Here is a 22,595-nt window from a genome sequence, read left to right on the forward strand (position 1 = left end):
TAGCGTGAAGGATAGCCTCCTTTTTACGGCAGACAAACGTTCGGTGCGTAAGCAGTGGGTTAAGGGAAGGGAATACGGGCTGAACGGATGACGAATATTGCTTGGGGACTAGGAAAGAGGGCTCGGCTTTTCTTGGAGTGCAGTACAGGCTCTGGTCTATAGACTAAACAGTGCTGCACGAATGAAACATGATCGGCCTACTTTGAACACTGCGTTTCGCTGCTGCCGTGATCCATTGTTTAAGGGGAAGAACCTCGATGGCTTGTTGAAAACCTTCGATGGCTCATCAAACGCGCAAATCGTCCGCGGGCGTCGACATGATTGGAAGATGACAAAAAAAAAAGGATCACAACATATCCATGGAGTGCATGATGATGAGTGTGGTGAAGCGTCCGTCCGTCCGTCCGTTCTTACTTCCGTTCGTCCCGGCGTCCGTCCGTCCATCTAGTGAACACTCCAAGTAACGCCATCTCGCATCTTTTCATCATATATTCAGCATGTAGAAGTACCGCCATCCAGTGGACATTCCAAGGACTAAACGAGAGGCGGCACTGGCGCATTTTCTTACGGCCTGCGCTTCGTGTCTACTTCCCACCTTTCACCGCCTCTAGTTCATGGCTATATACTAATTCAATGTATTCATGGCACTGCGGCCCAATATTCGCTAAACCTTGCTAAAACCAAGGAGGTTACGCCCAGCGATTTTAACGCGGCAACGCTTTCTGGTGAGATAGTGCTCCAAGTGCGTCCTTCTGATACTAGTCTTTTTTTATATTGCGATAGCAATTATATGGACACTTCCGGCTGGATTTCGCCGCCGGCGTCGATGTCATGCATCGTATATGTGTATATGTATACGTATATATATATATATATATATATATATATATATATATATATATATATATATATATATATATATATATATATATATATATATATATATATATATATATATATATGAAAGCGCAAGAAAGAAAAAAATCCCCGAAACAAGACTCCGGCGCGCGGAATCGAACGTGGGACCTCCGCGTCTTGAATGCGAGGCGTTAACCACTGAGCCGCCGAAAGGTTTTTTTTTTCTTTATTACCGGTTTCGCACAAGGTACACACATCAGTATAAATCACTGTAAACAGTAACATACAAACAGAAGTGATGACAAAACAGTCGCGGAACTATTAGTGATTACAGTGCTAAAATTCCTTCAGGTTCACCAGGGGTTCGACCCTGGAGAGCCATTCCGGAACAAAATCTTGTTGTTTGAGTATATCAATGTACTGAGCAATGCTTTCGCGGAACAGCATACGGGCCGGACGCCTGTCAGGGTCACAGTAGTAACCGCCCATTCTTGCCCGCCATAGACAATGGAGGCCAAGCAGCATTATAAGATCAAAAGGCAGTCCCTCCTCTTTTTCTACTGTTAAAAACTTGATACCCGGTGAATTTAAGGGAAGTTACTTTTTTTTAGAGTTCTCTGTAAAACATCCCAGAAGTAAACCCTTTCCCAACAATGCAGAAAAACGTGATCTATTGTCTCCGGCTTTCGGCAGATCAAACAGTGCGAACCCCATGGCATATAAACTCCTCTATCGTCTAAAAAAGTCTTAACCGGCAGTGTTCCGGAGTGTAATTTAAAGAAAAAGCTTTTTGCACTAGGCTGAATTTGCATTTTCTTAACACATTTAAGAACATCATTGCCTTCTCCCCCGCTATTAATTAACCTATACATAGGAACTGGAAAAGTCATGTCGCATATGTCTTTATGAAATTTCTTTCGCCCGACTGAAGAAAGGTATTCATTGGAAAACCGAACTAACAAGAACCGGACACTGTCTGCAACTTCCTTAAAGAAACCTCGCGTAGCTCCGGGCATGCTTACGGTGCTAACCACAAAGTTAGGCAGAACACGACAAAGGCGTAACTGGCATACTGTTCTTAAGAAGGGGTGTTCAACATCTCGAAAGAAAATAAAACGATTAACTAGTTGTCGCACGAACAGATGCGACAGGCTTAGTCCCCCCTGTTTTACTCTTCGGAACAGATTTTGTCCTACTACATTTTTTCCAAGTAGACCCCCATGTAAACGCAGCAAATATCCTACGTAGCTTTTGCGCATGCACCCGTGAGCAACACAAAACCTGTATCACATACCATAATTTGCTCATTAAAAATATGTTGCATACAGTGGCTCTGGCAAACATTGAGAGACAGTTGCCATTCCACTGCGCCGTCCTTTCGCGCGTTTCTTTTATTTGTTCAGTCCAGTAACCATTGGTGTCTTTGTAGTGCCGGAAAGGCACGCCTAGATATTTTACTGGAGTATTAAACCAGTGAACGTTAGCATAGGTATCTGGGGTTGATGTTCAGTCTCCGTGCCACAACCCCAGACAATTTCCCCCAATTAACCCGACTTCCTGTAATTTCTCCAAAATTTTTAACAACGGCAACTGTCTCTTGTACACTCTATTTGGTGGTGCAACACACTGCTACATCATCAGCGTATGCCAAAACCTTTACCTCGGCGCCAAGTAGTCTGAAACCACGGATGGTCTCGTTTTCTATTATGGCCAAGCATAAGCTCTCTATGTACAATGCAAATAAGAGTGGACTTGCCGGACATCCCTGGCGTACAGAACGTTCCAGCCTAATGGGAGACCCCGGGATCTTGTTAATAATTAGTCGTGTAGTAGAGTTCTTATACGCCAAAACTATGCCCTCTGTAATCACCTATCCGACATTGACATGTTCAAGTATGGAGAATAACACATCTTGCGGAACGCCGTCAAAAGCCTTTTATAAATCAAGCTGGAGGATCGCAACATGAGAATTAAAAGCATCGCAACTCTCAAGGACACATCGCATTGTGTGTGTGTTCATCAATATTGAGCGCCCCTTGATGCCACACGTTTAGTGCTCCCCAACTAATCCGGTGATTACGGACTGCAATCTACCTGCCAATACTTTCATGAGTATTTTGTAGTCAGTGTTGGTTAGCGATATGGGCCTATATGACGAAACTGGTTTTAATTTTGCTTTGTCATCCGTCTTAGGTATTAGAATAGTGTGCGTCTCGGCAAATGAAGGTGGTAACGCTATGATTGCGTAGGCTTCCTTGAACACGGCTTGTAACACTGGTGAAACTTCTGTTTTAAAAGCTTTATATCACATCGCACCGAGACCGTCAGGCCCCGGCGACTTCCCAGCGGCGAGACTATCTATTGCATATTCAATTTCAGAAACGGTTATAGGCCTCTCTAACGCTTCTTTCGTCTCGAGGGAGAATTGCGGCATCCGGCTCAAGAAAGTGTCCTTGAACTTCGTAACATCTACTAATGCGGCTGCGAAGAGACCCTTGTAATACCGAAAGAAAGCTTCAGCGATAGTGCTGTTAGTATTTAGCAGAATTCCATTTTCCTCTATTTCGTCGATGTGATTACGACGCGCTCGTGATTTTTCGATTCCAAGTGCGCGTTTGGTAGGAGTCTCCCCCATAGCCCACGCCTCTGCTCTCGCTCGAATAAGGGCTCCTCTGCAGCGTTCCTGCTCTACTAGCTTAATTTGTCGTTTCACCGTTCGAATATCTTCTTTATATGCACCGGGCTCCTTGCTTTCTAATGCTATCAATTTCTTAAGCGTTGTTCTGAGTTCATTTTCTTTCATTCTTTCTTGATATTTTAAAGTACTAGATCTCGAGATGGCTTTCATTTTAACGCTTTGCTTCAAAAGCTCCCATTCCTCGCCAACATTACAGGCTCCGATCACTTTAATGTTCTTAATTCCCCCAATCACAAAATTATTAAAAATGTCATCCCGAAGTAGTTTAGCGTTAGACTTCCATAAATCCCAACTAAATTTGTTTTCTTTTTGTTTAAGTCCCACGTTGCATTGTACAAGACAATGGTGAGAGAAAGAGACAGGTAAGACTGTGTAACTATTGCTTTTAGCTAGCGTCTCCCCTGCCATGTATATCCTATCAAGACGTGCGTGACTGGTTCCCTGAAAATGCGTAAATCGAACTTCGCGACCTGCTTCGAGGCACTCCGCAACATCATCCAGGTCAGATTCATTCAGCAAGTCATAGAGCACTTCAACACTTCTGTCTCGCACATGGCGGTTATTAATTCTATCTTTCGCGCTCAATACGCAATTGAAATCCCCCAATAAAACAAGCTGTTTTGGTGTCCGTAAATGTTGCTTAATTAACGAAAAGAAAGTTTCTCGGTCTGCCTCCACGTTCGGCGCATAGACACAAATGACGCGCCATTCAATTTCGCTAGTGCTAAAGTCACAAGTCACTGTTCTACCAGAGTCACAAGAAAAGTGACTTTCAACAATCAATCCCGGAATCTTTTTAACAAAAAGAACACAACCGGCCGAAGTTCCATTTGCGTGACTAACTATGGCATAATATTTAGACGTAAACCGCAGCATCATGCTCCGGGTCTCCTCCTCACCTTCCACTTTTGTCTCCTGCACGGCTAACACGTCAATATCTTGGTCAATCAACAGGCGATACACTTGAGCCTGCTTTTTCCTGGAGGCCAAACCTCGGACATTTAAGGTTGCAAAGCTCAATGCCCAGTGACTAGCCATCGTTACTCGCTAAAAAAAAGAGGGGGTAGGCCCGGAGCATGGGGCTTACCGTGTACGTCTAGCTCCCTGCTAGACGTCTCCGGGGCCATCCGGTGGTCCGGCATCAGTTAGCTGCTGGTCCCTTGGAGTGCCAACCGGTCGGTCCACAGGCAGATTGGACCTCGCTCTGAGGTCCGAGCGCCGCCCCGGTGTCGCCTTCGCTGGTGGTCCCTCAACTTTGCTCTCGTGAGCAGTGCCCGCAGATTGCTCCAGCGAACGCTTGACCGCCGAGCTCGTGTTGATCCCGCGGGTCCTTCCGTGCTCTGGCATGTCGCGTCCTCTCGCCGCTTGCGTCGACATGTCCACCAATTGGCTTTGTGCGTCTTCAGTGGAATTCTCTTGGCTGGTGTCCGCCTTAGCCGTTTCTTTCTCCTCGGGTACCGACGCTGTATCGTAATCTTCAGGTGAAACCGGCCCGCGTTAAACCAGAGAACTAGACGCGTCTCCTGCCCCCTTAGCCGCGTCTACCGCCTCAGCAGCGTCCATTGTCTGCTCTTCGATCTCATCGCACGTTGCAGCGCTCGTAACTGCTGCATACGACCGGACACACTGAGCGTCTCGATGTCCAAATCGCCGACAAATTGAACACCGTGGCACCCTGCAGTCCCGCCGTACATGACCAGTCCCTTTGCACCGCAAGCATTGCATAGGCCTGCCCGGCGCCACAACTATAGGGCCAATTCCCCTGCAACGCGCACTTGGTGTGGAAGGTCCTCCACCGTAACTCCACTCTTTAACTTGAGTAGCACGGTTCTCGTCGTCGACGCTTTGTCGCTGACGCCGTCGACTCTCCAGCGCTCTCGATTCACTTCGACAACATTGCCGAAGGCCGCGAACGCCGTCCGCACATCCTCATCGGCGACTCCGTAAAACAGCCAATGAAGCCGCAGTTTTATCTGCCGGTCCTGGGGATCAACGATGAGACACCGGTGTCCCTTCACCTGAAGTTCCTTGAAGGCCTGCAGTTTATTCGTCGCGTCTTCTCCGTTCAGTGTAACCGCCCAGACGTGATTAATCTGGTACGCTCCGAGTGCTATGATGTCCGTTAGCACTCCCGTGGGGCCCAACGCGTCTCTGAAGTCTTCAACCCTGTAGGGTCTCGCTCGAACGTCTCCGTGCAAAAACACAGTATTTAAAGCAACGTATCCTGTTGGCAGATGAGGCAGAATCACTTGGTACTCTTCAGTTGACCTGTTACCGCGGCCCTCAAAGGCTGCTGAAACCGCTCCGACTGAGCCCTGCATCCTGCGTCCGTTCACTACCGTGGCCGAAAGCATAATCGCCTGAGCCGCCGAAAGGTACCTCCATCAACGTTCAAATGGCCAGCTATTCATATCTACCACTTACAGCTGTTGGCGGGAATCTCGGGGAGGGGGGAACTATCGTGTTTTCAGCATTATCAGCAAGATGGTGCATGAGCGAGCGGCGGCTCTCGTCTCTCATGCGTACTTTGGCCCGCGTGGAGAGTAAGGGGGTGTACGCTCGATAGCGTGCCCTTATGTTGCAGTGGGGAGAATCGTACATCTCGGCTAGCCTTTGAGTTTCGTCGGAACTATTCTGTTGTAGTTACCGGGCGCGTAAACGTCACTGCAACCGTTGCACAGCCTCCGATTGTGAAAAGGGCGCGCTTTCCAGACACAGCGAAGTAACAACTGAGACGCTTATTCGCGTTCATCTGTACCTGTGAGTACATTTCGTGCGTCCTTTGTGCGTGAGAAACGCGGGGCACGTTTCGATCTGCTTGCCATTCTGCGCGTGACCTACCAATTTGTTGCTATCGCTTCGATTGATTCGCCTTTGCGGCAAAGCTGTGACTTTTTTTAGTAAGCATCAATATAAAGGTAACTTTTATAGAAGATTATGTCACCAATACTCGTCTCTGTAAGTTATTTCATCAGAAACAACTATCTTTTTATTTATGATTAACGTGCGCGGGTTTCCTCCTCAATTGAAAAGGGTGCGCGCGTTCCGTTCCTCTACGGCGGCCGTGGACGTGGCTACTTACTGCTACGACTACTGCATCCACCGCGGACGAAAGACCCTCGGCTTAGTGAGCTACGCCCCCCCCCCCCCCCCAAATATAGTCATGTGGTGACTTCGCGTGATCACTTGGGGTTCTGGGACGTCACGTGACGACTTAAGGATCCGTGACGTAATGTTGATGTGATGTCACCATTACGTCACAGATCCCGAGAATATGTGACGTCGTCATGGCGTCACTATCACGCCATACGTCGTCGCTTGGTTGGTGGTGAGCCGATCACGGAGGCCATGGAAAACTAGATGAGGTTTAGAAAGTCAGCAATGCCTCCGATCCTGGAGGCGATGCATAAAGCACGTTAGGTGAAGAAAAAGAAAAAGCTTTCCAGGATGGGGGGAGGAGGGGTCATTAAATCGATTAAGAAGAACAATAACGAGATATTTTTCGCCTTCTTCTTGTCTTAAGCGAATGCACAAGGGAAGCTGTGAGCTTTTTATGCGCAGTGCTTGACTACTTTGCCCCATCGCTTGACTGTGTATACATGAGGAGAAACGCATCTTTCGTCGAACCACTCCACGCCGTTCTTTTGGGCGTGCGTCCTTCAGCACGGTGTCGTATGTGCACCACACAGGCGCACGCACATGAGCACCAACTCACAGGCGTGCAAACGAGGGGGCTTGGGGAGGGGGCGCTGCCCTCCCCCCTGATCATCTATGAGAGGACCTCTTAGCCCCACTCATTGACACAATATAGAGGGGCAGCGCTGCGACTTTGGGGTGGGGGGTGGGTGGAGGCAGCATGAAGTCAGCCCCGCACATTGACATAATATGGAGGGGGGTGCTGCGATGAACCTTCGAACCCCTTGACGCGCACACCTATGCACCAACACACCGCTGCGCGTACTCGTTGACGTGTACGCAAGCACGTAGTATCTTAACACCGATGATCTCGCATAGAGACACACGCTAAAGCGCGTGCACTGTTGCGCGTTGCAAGCCGCTGTGCGTGTCTGTGCGTATACGTGTGGCCATGAGTGGTCGCGTTAACGAATACCGCGAGGTAAGAAAGGAAAGGGAAGGGGGGAAACCGGTGGCAGGCCCCCTCGTGAAGTCGCTCTCCCGGCCGCTGCAGCTCCTCCTCCTCCGCCGCCGGGGCCATCGTTCGATGCGATCGATGGGGTCAAGGCCCAGGCTCGCCCACCGCCGCGGCCAGGCCCAGGAAGCAGCACACCGGAGCGCGGGAAAAGTAGGGCTTGCTGGGCCACGTTGCAGCTATAGCATCCCGCGCTCGATCGTTGCGTTGTCAAATTTGCATATATAACACCGTCTTTAGTCAATCGGGCAGCTGCTGCGTGCGTTGTTTGTTTCGAGATGTTCCGGAAGCAGTGCTTTCGCCCGTTGACCTAATTTATATAACTGCACGGCCGTTCTACTTCCGGCATCGTCAACAGGAAGGCCGGCAACGAGCGTCGGTTTAGACGCGCACATTGTGGCTCCTCAATGTTTGGCCGAATGATTCGAAACATTTGCCAGGGTCGGCCGAGCCATTCCGTACGCCTGCATCCGGAACCTGCAAAGCATATTACCGACTGCAGCGGCTCAATGGGTTCCACCCGCTACGGTGCGCGTTATGGCGGTACGTGACTGCTGATTTGAAGGTCGCGGGATCGAATCCCAGTCGCGCCGGCCGCAATATGGATGGCGCTGAAATGCTGTAGAGGCCCGTGTGCTTAGATTTAGGTGCACGTCAAAAAAAAAAATACCCCGGCTGGTCGAAATGTCCGGAGCCCTCCACTGGGGCACTCCTCATAATCATACCGTAGGTTTAGGGCGTCAAACCCCAACGATTATGACTCTGTTAGACTGCGGAACGTACACGATGTCTGGTTTTCGAATCGCGACCCTATCAGGACAGAAGGCAGACATGCTGGTGCGCTTTGATGAACGTGCGCATTAGTAAACCGCACGTTGTACGGCTATACTGTCCAGTTTCTAGACGTTAGAAAATTGAAACTGATTTGATCCCGACAGCGTCGTCATCCCGGTATACATCCAGCTTTCGTGTACCGTTGAAGGCGTCGTCCGAGATTACGTGTTCTCTCTCTGTTCAGAACGACTGATTATACAAGTAAAGAATCACTACTAAGTAAGCAGGACCGGGATAATATTCTGTTCCCGATGATCTGGCTGATTGTCAGATAAGGTGGCATAGTTGGAACCTATCTGAATGGCACCTGTAATTACGGCGGACGAAATTCGTGCCGGATGATTATTATTTGTCTATTTTCCAGTTGTGCTATAATTAATTTCTGAGATTGCGCTGTACTTCGAATGGTCGCGGTTTACAAAGAGGGACAACAACCGCACTAAAAATGCATCAATAATTCTGGAAGTAACCTCATTCAAATTGAATGTTCTCAACCACGGCTATTGTATTATGTAGTATAAACACGAAAACAATGAAGACTTAAGGTTCGGGCTGGCGGTGGTAACAAGCTCTGTTCTCTTGATCACAATGTTCTTGCCTTACTCTATTCGAAGTTTTCTTTCACTGTCTCTCCCTCTCCTATTTATTTATTTATTTATTTATTTATTTATTTATTTATTTACCCTATCGGAGTGTGCGTCGAAAAAGCAGGTGTGTAATCATCAGGAAGTTTGCCAATAAAAGTTCTTGGCCTTTGTTTTTGTTGTTCTTTTTGTTGTTGTAAGCAGGTGTGGAATCATCAGAATGTTTGCCAATAAAAGTTCTCGGCCTTTGTTTCTTGTCGTTGTTTTTGTTGTTGTTTAAATCTAAAACAGGAAACCTATAGTAAGACGAAACGAGCGCCAGTAATGGACACCTGCTGCCATCGCTTTGACAATAAAGAAACGTGTTTTTCCAGTCTATCAGAATGCAAATGATATGTCTCTTCATAATGCGGATCTCAATGCGTGGCTCCCTTCGTGGTGCCTACAGTGATTCCCATATTGGGCCAGCTGTGAGAGGCGGGCTATTTAAATAACGGTGCGCGCATGAGCTAGCTCCAATGCACGCTATGCACCTAAATATACAATCACGAGAGTGCGGGGTGATAAAAAAAAAGGTTATTTCGCTGATTGAGGCATCGATTTCATGCCCCGACGCTTCGTTTTGGCTGTTCTGCAGTGGACAAAATGGAACGTCTGCACCGCGTGCACTTCATTTAGTAAATTGAGGTTTTCTTTATTCTTTATTCAATGATTACCCCGCTTAGCCCGAAAACGCTGCAGCAGGGGGGGGGGGGGGGGTTACAATGTCGAGAAAAACACATCTTCATTAATACAGCACACTTGTTCATTTGATAAGTGATTCCATTCTCTAATGGAACGAACAAAAAACAAAAATTCTGGAAATTGGTGTTTTTTTATTATTATTATTAATGCAGCACCGTCACGGCACGTTGGATGTATACGTTCAATCCAATTCGCGTTCGGGATACACTGAAATAACATGTTTCCCTAAAATATTGTTGTAATGTCGATTTTTTAATTTCTTCTGCTAACCGTAATATTAGGGCGCGCATCTTGGGCGCCGGTTTTTGCGGTGAGCGGCGTAACTGATAGAGATGAAAACAAGAAAAATTAAAAAAAAAACATTACCCAGGATCGAATGGGATTTGATCCCGGGCGCTCTGCTTGGCTGTCGAGTATTGTATACTATACGGAGCCACCCTGGTGCTCAAGTTTATTCGCAAAGAGACACCCCATACAGGCGTCATGTCGGGCAAGGAATCGCGCTAACCTATACGTCATATAGCGTGGCCGAAGAGTAAAACAACAGCCAGTTATCGCGCATTGCTAATCGCGCGACAAGAGGGCTGCTGATTGGTTGATTGATATGTGGAGTTTAACGTCCCAAAACCACCATATGATTGTGAGAGACGCCTTAGTGGAGGGCTCCGGAAATTTCGACCACCTGGGGTTCTTCAGCGTGCACCCAAATCTGAGCACGCGGGCCTACAACATTTCCGCCTCCATCGGAAATGCAGCCGCCGCAGCCGGGATTCGATCCCGCGACCTGCGGGTCGGCAGCCGAGTAACTTAGCCAATAGACCACCGCGGCGGGGCGACGAGAGGGCTGCATGGTAACGCTTCACAACCGCTGCAAAATGCTCAGCCACGATTGTTGGTCGTCATCAACCACATGCAGCATCGGCGAAGTGCACGCGTTGTATACCTCCCGAATGTGTAGCGGGTGTCTCGCTTATTTATCCGCAGAAAGACAAATGGTGGTGCTGTAGGTGCTGCTATATAGGGGGTGTTAGCCGTTTAGCCGCACGCACAGCGCCACCTGGTTGTTGTTTTTCTCTTCGGCCAGGCTCTATTACGTATGTTAGCGATTCCTTGCCCGACATGACGCCTGTATAGGGTCTCTTCGCAAATTAGGCGGCTAGGTGGCGTGAGCCGCCGCTCGATCTAAAGGGTACAGCCATATCAATCAATCAATCCAATCCACTTCACACACGCACAAACACACACACACACACACACACACGCACACACACACGCACACACACACGCACGCACGCACGCACACACACACGCACAAATGATTTATTGATTTATGGCGTTGTCGATACCTTGCGGAAAGCCAGAACTTCAAACACGAGTGGCCTTGCCCCAACATCAAAGCTGTACTCATAATTCGCATTAGACGGTATAATCGTCAGCGAATTCTGTATAACTGCTCAATTCTGTTTGATATCACACCACTCTGTGGAAAATACCTCGGGCTATTAATCCATGTTATGTGCTTCCTGTTTGCTACCGTTCTTTTAACGATGCCCTTATGAACTAATAAATCGTGTTGTACCGAAGTCTTTATTATTATGTGATTTAGTTCACGCGCTTCTTTTGTTTAGACATAATGCGCACTGATCAAAGTGAACAGATGCTCACGTTTTGTCTTTTAAACAATGCCGCACCTGACGCCTCTAAGGTATCGTCAGAATAAATAAATAAATAAATAAATAAATAAATAAATAAATAAATAAATAAATAAATAAATATAGTGGCCCTTTGTAAGACACTTCTATAAGGCCTTGGGACGTAGTACTTTACATACCTTTATTAGGCCTGGAGGACTTAGCAAAACCAGTCACATCAGACTCCGAGGAATAGAACTAACTCAAGAGATGTCCCCACAAACGATGAAGATGAAGAACACGATGTGATGCTGGTTATGTACAGGGAATGAAGAAGCGTCTTATAAATGCCCACAACATTCTTTTTTTTTTTTTGGAGGCCAGCTGTTGCCATAGGCCGATTATCATTTTTTTTTCAACTGACGTGTCCTTCTTGATAAAAAAAAAAACAACACCAATTCTTTCGCTGATCTCTCCTTCCTCGATTCGCTTTTCATTCCGCGTCCCGTCAAACAATCGGTGCCTCGACGTACCTTAGCCCAGCACTGCGTATGTATCTACATTTGCGGTGCGAGGGAACGCAACGCGCGGCCCAACAATGACGTGGGCCATCATTGCAGGCTCCCTTCGAAATATCCGCACATACGTTATGCAAGGCAACGCACAAAGGTGCGTCTCTGTATAGCGAAACCCTCCCGCTTTTGTTACTGCGGTGCGCGCGCGGATATTTATATTACAGCGAAACCCAAGCACTGCCGCTGCTGCTCTGCATTGGAAGCACGGGTTTCGGGGTCGACGGAAGGTCGAGCGAAGCTTCTCGTACGACACGCCTTCACTCGGCATGCCAGTTCGAGAACACTTCGATGCGCCCGTCACATTAATCGTGTTTATGATGCACTCGTCGCACTGTTTGTCGCTCGAATGAACGAACGAATTTTGCACCTCGTTTTGAAATGCGTAACTATTTGACGCAACTGTAAGAAACGATCCAATTAATTAACAATTGATTGAGGCAAAAACAGCGACGTGGAGGCACCCTTCAGGCCACCATGGCTCTTCCTGCTCCCGTTGATAATTTGCACGTGACGTCACAGACGCTGCTGTGACCACAACCATGGCGCCCCTGCAATCCACGTTTCAAAGATAGTATGTATGAAGAACTTTATTAAGGTCCTGAGGATCAGTACAGGACTTATGCTGGCTGCTCCCACGTGAACTGCGAATGTTTTTTCTTTTTTTTTTGTCGGCTAATGTGAGTACATGGTCCTTCAAAGTATCGAAAAACCGTGGTACTACATATATTGTCACGTGGTTGCGATGTGGACGAAAGTTGCAGGCGGTGTGACCCATGTGAGACCCTTTATTTGGTCGAATTCGCGGCCGGAAACGAAAGGTCAAACTACAGAAATACACACTGTGCAGCCGTGGCCACGTCTGCGTAGTGCACGTGAGCGCCCGGTATTTGTAAGGTCTTTCCTCTGCAGGGCGACACCTGGAGGCAGTTCCGGGCTCTGACAGGATTTGTGAGGAGCGTGCACGGTCTATATGGTAGTCTATAGTCTGGCCGACCACGTGTCAACGTGGCCGCGGCTGTACAATGATACGGGCGAACTGAGACTGCACAATGATAGCGGTGAACTAACCGAGTGCCGACGCGTCTATAAACTGATCATCGTTGGGTCACGCCGTCGTTTATTGCACATCACGCGTCGAGCTTTCCAGTCTTATCAGTGATGGTCGCGCAAGCTCTGGAATAAGCTTGACTGTTCGCGTCCTGCGCACAATCTTAACAAAATGACACAATCGCGAAGCTTCTCGAACACTGACGCGCGGTCTACACCCAGCACTGCTGACATCCTTTGCGGGTGTAAACCGAATGCAACAAAATTGGAACAAAAAACGCGCGTGACCCTATAAATAAATAAAGGTTCGTCGTTACTACCAAAAACATTACGTTTGACTGAGGATCGATTGATAATGATTGATATGTGGGGTTTAACGTCCCAAAACCACCATTTGATTATGAGAGACGCCGTAGTGGAGGGCTCCGGAAATTTCGACCGCCTGGGGTTCTTTAACGTGCACCCAAATCTGAGCACACGGGCCTGCAACATTTCCGCCTCCATCGAAAATGCAGCCGCCGCAGCCGGGATTCGAACCCGCAACCTCCGGGTCAGCAGCCGAGTACCTTAACCACTAGACCACCGCGGCGGGGCGACTGAGGATCGATGTCAAGGTCCAGGACGAACGTTAACTCAGACATTAACGTTAACAACTTTAAACTTGCGGCATAAACTTGCGTGGTAACGTCAACCATCTGAAACACCCGAAACATGTTTGACGTCACGAAAATAAGTGAGTGCTATTGGCGGGATCACTTATGCGATTTCCCTGTGGGAGAGACAGCAGTGGTTGTGGACGGAGCTGTCATTTTCTTAGGTTACGACCGAGTATCTACTACTACGATTACGTCGACACTGCGTAATCACTGCAACGGTTGAACTGTTTCAGTAAGATGGAACACGTGACCGAAACGTTTATTGGCCTTTGTGCTCGAAAAAGGACAGAACGCGGCCGCGTGTGTTGTACCGTTAGCAATCGCGTGACGTCACTATTTAGCTTCGCATCGTACTGCTGTGCTACAACATGGCGGCTTCACAGACATCAGTGCTGCGAGTCATCAATGGACGATTTTACGTGGGACGCAAGGGCATCGGCGTCTTGGACTGGTAAATGAATGATTCCTTATTTTTATGCGATCGTGGCGTAAAATTGACGAGGTGATGAAGCGTGGAAAGCACCAACCCGACTTGTGTCATGCGTACGTGTCTAGCGTATCCCTGTTTGTTTAGTTGCTAAAGGGACACTAGATAGATAGATATGTGGGGTTTAACGTCCCAAAACCACTCTATGATTATGAGAGACGCCGTAGTGGAGGGCTCCGGAAGTTTAGACCACCTGGGGTTCTTTAACGTGCACCCAAATCTGAGCACACGGGCCTACAACATTTCCGCCTCCATCGGAAATGCAGCCGCCGCAGCCGGGATTCGAGCCCGCGCCCTGCGGATCAGCAGCCGAGTACCTTAGCCACTAGACCACCGCGGCGGGGCTGCTAAAGGGACACTAAAGTTATGAAATGACTTGGTGTAGATTGATAAAACGTACTCTGAGAACTCTTAACGTCATACGTTTCACCATCATAAGTTCATATTTAGAGAAAAATCAAGGGTTCATTTTCACATTTCGCGCCGAAATTTTCGCATGTGACGTCACGAATTTCAGAACGTATTTTTCGTATTTTCGCGGCATTAGCTCAATGAAATTTTCGAAAACTTCGTATGTTGATTAGGCCTAAGACGAGAGCATGCCTATCTCTCGCACCCAGGCGCCCTCGGTGGTATACCCTCGCTCCCAGAGTCAGGCGCCATAAATTATTTGCAACTGCCAAGCCGCGCCTCGCTAGCATGGAATGCAGTGGCTCTGGGAGTTTAACATGCGAAAAAGCGCCTGTTCACGCTGCGCCCGCTTATAAAACGTCATCTGGTTACTACTGTGCTGTCATCTGATGCACAACAACCAGCGCAAGAGGAAGCGATCGCTGAGCACTGCCTGTGAAGTTCGCAGCGCATCGCGGGAATCGTGCCGGTGCGGCGTTTTGCGATTGCACAGATTTCCATCCACAAAAAAAAAAAAAAACGCCGAGCTCCGCCGCGTTAGGATATAATCGCAATCAGCAGGAAAAACTACGAGCCTAGTGAAGTGTACAAGTAAGTATACCTATTGCGTTTATTCAACCGCGACTCCAGCTGTTTCACTTTACAGCAGTGATTTGCGTGCAGTATGCCTGAGGCACAAAACTATTGCCGTACTATTTCGCAGGCCGCATGTCAATAATAGGATATACGTATTAATACTCACGCGTGGATGTACGCACCGGGCATGTTTAGTATACAACTGCAACGGCCTACTATGGCGACACGTGAACGGCGCGGAAAGCATTGATTGATATGCGGGGTTTAACGTCCCAAAACCACCATATGATTATGAGAGACGCCGTAGTGGAGAGCTCCGGAAATTTCGACCGTCTGCAGGGATTCTTTAAGGCGCGGATGCATGACTTTCGACTCGGTCGAACTGCGACATGCCTTGACTGTCACTAGGCGAATCTAGGCGTGTTTTCGGCCGGCGTGACCGTAGCATTTTAATGTCTTGTTCTGGCTGGCACTTTTGCAGCGCGTGTGTGTTCCGAGTACCCAGCAGGACTGGTAATTGATAACAAATGCGGTGCATGAGCGTAAGTTAGAACCAGATTCAAGCGCCACGTTGACGCCGGCTTACAGCACAAATTCTGCCTTGCCACAGCCAAGGCACGCCGCAGTTCGACCGAGTCGAAAGCAATGCTTTCCGTTGTTCGCGTTTCTTTCAATCGCAATAGTACGTACGTGATTGATTGATATGCGGGGTTTAACGTCCCAAAACCACGATATGATTAAGAGAGACGTCGTATAGTGGAGGGCTTTGGAAATTTCGACCACCTGCAGGTTCTTTAACTTGCACCCAAATCTGAGCACACGGGCCTACAACATTTCCGCCTCCATCGGAAATGCAGTCGCCGCAGCCGGGATTCGATCACGCGACCTGCGGGTCAGCAGCCGAGTACCTTAGCCACTATAGACCACCGCGGCGAATAACGCACCTGATGAAGCTGCTTCCGTAGTCTGCAATGCACGTGCTGCAGACACTCGGGACTGTCGAGGAAGGTCTCCTCGACAAGTTCGCACGAAATCAGCATAAACTTCCAGCACAGGAACAGCGCGAAACATGCTTACAGCCGGACTCGAGTTGTGAAGTTCCGCGTCTGATTTGCAGAGCGTCTGCTCGCCTGGCAGTTGAGAGTGTTGCTTCGCCGCGCTTGCAACAGACGGCGCCACGCGCTTTTCAATATGGCAGCAAGCACTGAGCTTGCTGTACTCTGGTGTATACAGTGCAGTTCATTTCTTACCGATCAGGAGCTATGCGTATACGACCCACTATACGCCATCAAAAATCTCTCACGTCGCGGCGTTTGGTGCGGGAGTCTCAAGGTGGCGCCTTTTCTTTTTCGCGTGTTTGCTCGCTCACTAGCGTCGCCTTGCGGTAAGATTGGGGCTTTCGGGAATCGGGTAATTGTGCTTTGCCAACGCGCGAAAAGTCGTTTTTCTCTTTCGTTTCTATTTAAAGATAGATAGATAGATAGAGAGAGAGAGATAGAGAGAGAGAGAGAGATAAAGATGCAAAGAAAGGCAGGGAGGTTAACCAGATGCACATCCGGTTTGCTACCCTGCACTGGGGAAGGGATGAAAAACGGTGAAAATGGTAGAGGCTCGTGTACTGTGCGATGTCATTGCACGTTAAAGAACACCAGGTGGTCAAAATTTCGGGAGCCCTTCACTAAGGCGTCTCTCATAATCATACGGTGGTTTTCGGACGTAAAACCCTACATATTATTAGATTATTAGGGTCCATGAAAGCAACTAGGCGAAATGCAAACGTGCACTTACATTTGCTTCATTAGGGTGTCCGTATACAGTATTTCTTCCGCACATGCTGTGCTTGTTTCGTTGGTGGCGAAAATGCTTGAGACCCGTGCGTGCGCATAGATTTAGGTGCACGCCATAAAGAACGTCAGGTGGTCGAAATTTCCGGAGTCCACCACACCGACGTCCCTCATTTGGTTTTGGAATGTGAAACCCCACCAGTTATTATTATTATTATTATTATTATTATTATTATTATTATTATTATTATTATTATTATTATTATTATTATTATTATTATTATTATTATTATATTCATGTTCACTTGAACTCAAGTCAACGTGAATACTCGAGCTGTTCTCATAGCTTTTACCTGCCGTCCTCGTAACATGTCTTTGTTGCGGAATAAAGTTTCAATCTCGACTTTGCCATAAAGCTGCGCACATGGATGCGAAATTGTCGGAGTCCCTGAACGGAGAACTTATCAGCATAGCACCTACACTTATAGACAAAAGGTCGTATACACTTGTTTTTGTCAGATAAAAGCCCATTAGGTGCCTTAAAACTAATGATGATGATGATGATAATAATAATAATAATAATAATAATAATAATAATAATAATAATAATACTTTTGGGGGCTTCACATGCTGAAACTATATAATAACGTTGCATGCCACGCTGTTGGGCTCTTGATAAATTCGGCCACCTGGGGTTCGTGCTCTGACATCGTACGCAGAAAACAAGCCTCCATAACATTCCGCCTCACCCTCATCGGTGGTCTAGTGGCTAACCCCCGTATTCACAAACGCTCCTCGACTCCACTTCCACCCTTACTTGACAGAGTTGAGCACTGCGCCACCGCTCGGCTGAAAATGACGCTGCGCTACTCGAGAATCGCAGCCGATTATCGCTGACATGCAGTGACTTCCCGTGCCCAGAGACGGCGCTTCCATCGGCTTTCTCAAGTGAAGGTGAAGCGTTGAGTGAAGGGGCGTTCTAGAATACGGGGGTAAGGCCCTCGGCTGCTGAGTCGAAGGTCCCGTGATCGAATCCCTGCCGCGGAGCGGCCGCATTTTCGATGGAGGCGAAAATGCTGCAGGCCAATGTGCCTAGGTTTATATGCACGTTAAAGAACCCTAAATGGGCAGAATTTCCGGAGCCCTCTACTCCGGCACTCCGGCGTCTCTCATTATCATGTGATGGTTTTGGGACGTCAAACATTAATAATTATCGTTATTTATATTTCACCCACATCGAAAGGCAAGGTCTCCGGCCGGCATATATAACCCGCATCTTTTTGATGGGATGGTGGGGGGGGGGGGACGTTTGGCCGCGTTGGTTTTTCATCTCACTTCGGAAACCATAGCGCCAAAGGGCAGTCATTGCATTGATAATAATTATTGAAAAAAAAAACATACCGCTCCAAGCGATGGGTGCCCAGGTGCAATGCAGTACGAAATATTTACATGTAGCCAAGACCGCTGCGTGATGCAACGGTGAAATTGTGACCTTATCAGTCTTCGCCCTGCTGTATTGCCAGCTTTAACGGTGCTATTTTTACGACCCCGAAACGTAATATATTTGAACTTCAGTAACGTTTTCTGGCAGGGTCATTAGTGGTACATAGTTCGTTGGTTTAACAACACAAACACATAGAAGAAAAAAAGAAGCGGAATTATAGGACAGGGTGCTGACTTCAACTGAGTGTTTATTTTGCGGTCAGCTTGTATATTTGTGGAAATTGTCGTTACCATCAGACAAGATATCGCCGAAAGAAACCAAGATATTAAAAAAAAAGAACCTTCCACGGTGACGTGCGCCACCGCGTAATCCGCTTTTGCAACTTGGTATTCACATCCTGTGAAATGACTTTAAAATATTTTTACTTATATATTTAAGTGAAATCCTATTAGATCTTTATTTTGTTTTGTTATCGCGACGTGTATATTTTGTTCTGGAAGTGAATGGCATGTTTGCGCACGGAAACTGTGCCGATTTTCTTCCCCTTCAGATATCTCGATATCTTGTTTGGTATTTCTATACCAAATATGCAAGGCCTGCTCAACCAATAAGCTCGCGTGTATTCGTTCAAGGCAACTCGAAGGCGGCAGCCATCTTCTTCTGAGTCGGTCGTATTTATCTCCGTGTGATGACGTCATCGCTTGGTAACCTTTTTGCATTACTCGTGTTGATGGGCCGCTGACGCCGATGGTCCATTATTGCACTTAATTGATAAGGCATCTAAGATTAAAGTCAGAATTCAGAATCATTTTATTTTTCACGTCACACAAAGGAGAGAATACATATTTAATGATTTGTGGGGTTTAACGTCCCAAAACCACCATATGATTATGTGAGACGCCGTAGTGGAGGGCTCCGGAAATTTTGACCACCTGGGTTTCTTTAACGTGCACCCGAGAATACATAATTAGTATATACAGAAGGAGGTCCCATAGTTAAGAACTGAATTGGTAAACCTGAAGTAAACCTGAAGGCACCTCTCAGTCCTGTCTTTTGTTGGTTTCGTGTTATGTTCGTGCTGTTATAGCTATAGACTAAATGTAATTTGATTGATATGTGGGGTTTAACGTCCCAAAACCACCATATGATTATGAGAGACGCCGTAGTGGAGGGCTCCGGAAATTTCGACCACCTGGGGTTCTTTAACGTGCACCCAAATCTGAGCACTAAATGTAGTATATTGAGTCATACTTTTCAATTTTCCCCCATTTTATCATTATTTCAATTACTTTCTCTCTTTATTTCGCTCTTGATTTGCTTTTTTGTTCGTCTTTGTGACGGCGTTCTCTCTTCATACGAAAATGCGTCGCGTATGTAACAACGTCAACAGAGCATTCACTCGCGCTCTGCACAAAGGACTGCGCCCTGTTTACGCCGCAGATGGGCGAGGAGAGTCCGTGACAGCCGTGCGTACGCGTGCGTCACCGGCAGTGTTTCGCGCGTCGCGAGTCTTCTCTGCCTATACTGGGAGCCTTCTCAGAGGTCAGCGCGTGCTATATCCTCCTGAGACCCCGCTATGGAGATTTTGTCCAATTTATTGGACAACGGTTCTGGGAAAGTACAGAAATAATGGCTGTTCCGACGCCCCTGAAACCGGCTGTCCAACAAATAGGACAACTACTAGCGCCACCAGCGGCGTGGGACAAAAATTGGTCGAGAGCAAGCCTGGTGGGACGCAGTCAAGATGGCAGCCTTCAGCAACGCTGCATTTTACGGCAGCGTGCGTGAAAGTAAGTGAGATTTTTCTACTTTTCGAGTCTTTTGCCATGATTTTTACGACCAGAAAGAAAGTATAACGTACCCAGAACGCGTTAATTTGCGAGGCGGGTACAGAATTGCATCCGTAGTTTCTACATCTCCATGGGATAGTGATGTATGTACAATTTATTGGACAACGGGACCGAACCCACATTTTTTTGCCCGTTCGTTTCTTTCAATATGTTTTTATTTGCTTAATGATCTGCCTGTATTTCGCTGTCTCGTTTTTTTTTTTGGTAAAAGTGTTATTACTGTTTTTTTACAGGAAACCGACCACGCGTTTGTGACGAAACGGCCGAGCGAATACTCGAAAGAATTGCAGCCAGGGAATCATCCGACTTGGACCTGTCTGACAGCGATGAAGAAGCGCCTGAGGACGTTGCCGTTTTGGATGACCTGGAGAAACATTTAGAACCGGATGTTGACAGCAGTGACGAGGAACCCGTACACACTGCACCTGCTGCTCCAAAAAGGGCCGCGCTTTGGAAAACCACCGACAGGTATGACTTACTATTTCTGGTGACGAAGACGCGAGCTTACCTTAATTTCAAAACAAATATTTCGCCCTCGTCGTTTGAGAAATGTCTTTTCTAGCACAGTACCAGCTTCTTGTAATGCTTCTTGTAAGAAGCAAATAAATAAATGAATCAATGAGTGAATAAATAAATAAAAAAAACAAATAAACAAATAAGCCCCCTTTACTTGCAGTTCTCCCCAGGCATGGCTGCCGGACTTCAACGTCACCTCAGACAGCGGTGAAGTGCGAGCCCTGTGGCGACCGTTCGAGTACTTTCAAGAATACATTTCGGATGAAATGTGGGAGACGATGTCTACCGCTATGAACACTGCACATGTGGTCGAGACCGGGAAGAGCCTTTGCACGACTCCTGAAGAGCTGAAAGTATTTTTTTGCTCTTTCGATCACAATGTCGTGTCTTGGGTAGCCTCAAATTCGTATGTACTGGGCAAAACGAACGAAGGTGCCTTTAGTTGCAAACCACATGACAAGAGAGCGTTTTTTCACACTGAGGTCGCGACTCAAAGTTGTGAATGCCCTTGACGTAGATGATGCCACGAAAGCGCAGGACAGGTTGTGGAGGATACGGCCGCTTGTTGTTGAGGTACAAAATGGGTGTCTGCGTCTTCCTCCCGAAGAACTTTTGAGTATTGACGAGCAAATGATACCTTTCACTGGGCGTACCCACCTGAAGCAGTTTGTTCCAAGGAAACCTAACCCAGAAGGGTTAAAAAACTTTGTGTTGGCTAGTCCCTCTGGCTTTATCCTTGACTTTGAAATCTATCAGGGAAAAAAGTCGCTTCTTCACCCTGGGAGCTCAGGCATTGGTGAATCCGCGGTACTGAGGCTGACACAGAGTCTAACCAAAGGAACGAAGCTTTTTTTCGACAGGTATTTCACTTCTTCAGGGCTACTCGACAAGCTGGCCAAAAAAGGGACTGCAGCAACTGGCACAGTTATGAACAATCGTGTGCCAAAGACTGTAAAGCTTTCGTCGGAATCGCAGCTTAAACAGAGGGGTCGTGGCGCATCAGAGATGTGGGTCCGAAACGACGATAAACAGGTTGTTGTCAGATGGTATGACAACAAGCCGGTGACACTGATGTCGTCGTTGCATGGAAAAGAACCACAAGACACTTGCAGACGCTGGTGTGCCAAAGAAAAAAGGCACATAGATGTCCCGAGGCCCCACATTGTCCAGGCATACAATGCTAACATGGGAGGAGTCGATATGGCCGACCGCATGCTAAGCTTCTACCGTATAAAAGCCCGTGTAAAGAAGTGGACGATACGCTGTATTTTTCACCTGTTTGACATCGCACTCTGCAACGCTTGGATCTTGTACATGCAAGACATGTCCAGTTTGCGCAAACAGAAAAAAGATATTTTAATGTTCCTTGACTTTCGGATGTCAGTCGCTGACGTGAGCCAGTTGAGCAGTGACGTGTGGCCCAGATGAGCCAGTTGAGCAGTGACGATGACGACGCACTCTGGTCTCCTCCAAAAAAACGAGCTCCCCTGCCTCCAAGTGAGGTGAGAACAAAAACCGTGGGCCACATGCCAAGGCTTGCCGACATCCCCAATGCTGCTCGTTGTAGATGGGAGGGCTGCTCAATGAAAACTAAATTTTTTTGTACCAAATGCAAACTTTTTTTTTGCATCACAAAAGAAAGGCACTGCTTTGAGAAAGCACACTCGAAATGATGTTGGGATTGTATGAAGAGTACGACCGTTTACATGAATATTTTTCGGGGTGCAATGTACGTGGAATTGTTGCGATT

At 47.4% G+C, this 22,595-nt stretch overlaps 2 protein-coding genes and 1 non-coding gene across 3 annotated transcripts in view; 2 read left to right on the forward strand and 1 right to left on the reverse strand.

Moving 5' to 3' along the window:
• Positions 1–22,595, forward strand: part of Cep97 (centrosomal protein 97kDa) — a 132,570-nt gene that overhangs the window by 52,778 nt on the left and 57,197 nt on the right. The window lies entirely within an intron of this gene.
• TRNAS-GCU (transfer RNA serine (anticodon GCU)) lies at positions 13,638–13,710 on the reverse strand. The gene has a single exon. It is a non-coding gene; the product is annotated as a tRNA-Ser (tRNA).
• LOC119174838 (uncharacterized) lies at positions 20,117–21,502 on the forward strand. The gene is made up of 3 exons (XM_037425938.2): positions 20,117–20,269; positions 20,563–20,797; positions 21,006–21,502. Exons 1-3 carry the CDS (start codon positions 20,224–20,226, stop codon positions 21,355–21,357), a joined length of 633 nt encoding a protein of 210 aa, XP_037281835.1. The 5' UTR covers positions 20,117–20,223; the 3' UTR covers positions 21,358–21,502.

This window comes from Rhipicephalus microplus, chromosome 5 (assembly GCF_043290135.1).
Source record: "Rhipicephalus microplus isolate Deutch F79 chromosome 5, USDA_Rmic, whole genome shotgun sequence".
In the NCBI taxonomy this organism is placed as follows: Eukaryota; Metazoa; Arthropoda; class Arachnida; order Ixodida; family Ixodidae; genus Rhipicephalus; species Rhipicephalus microplus.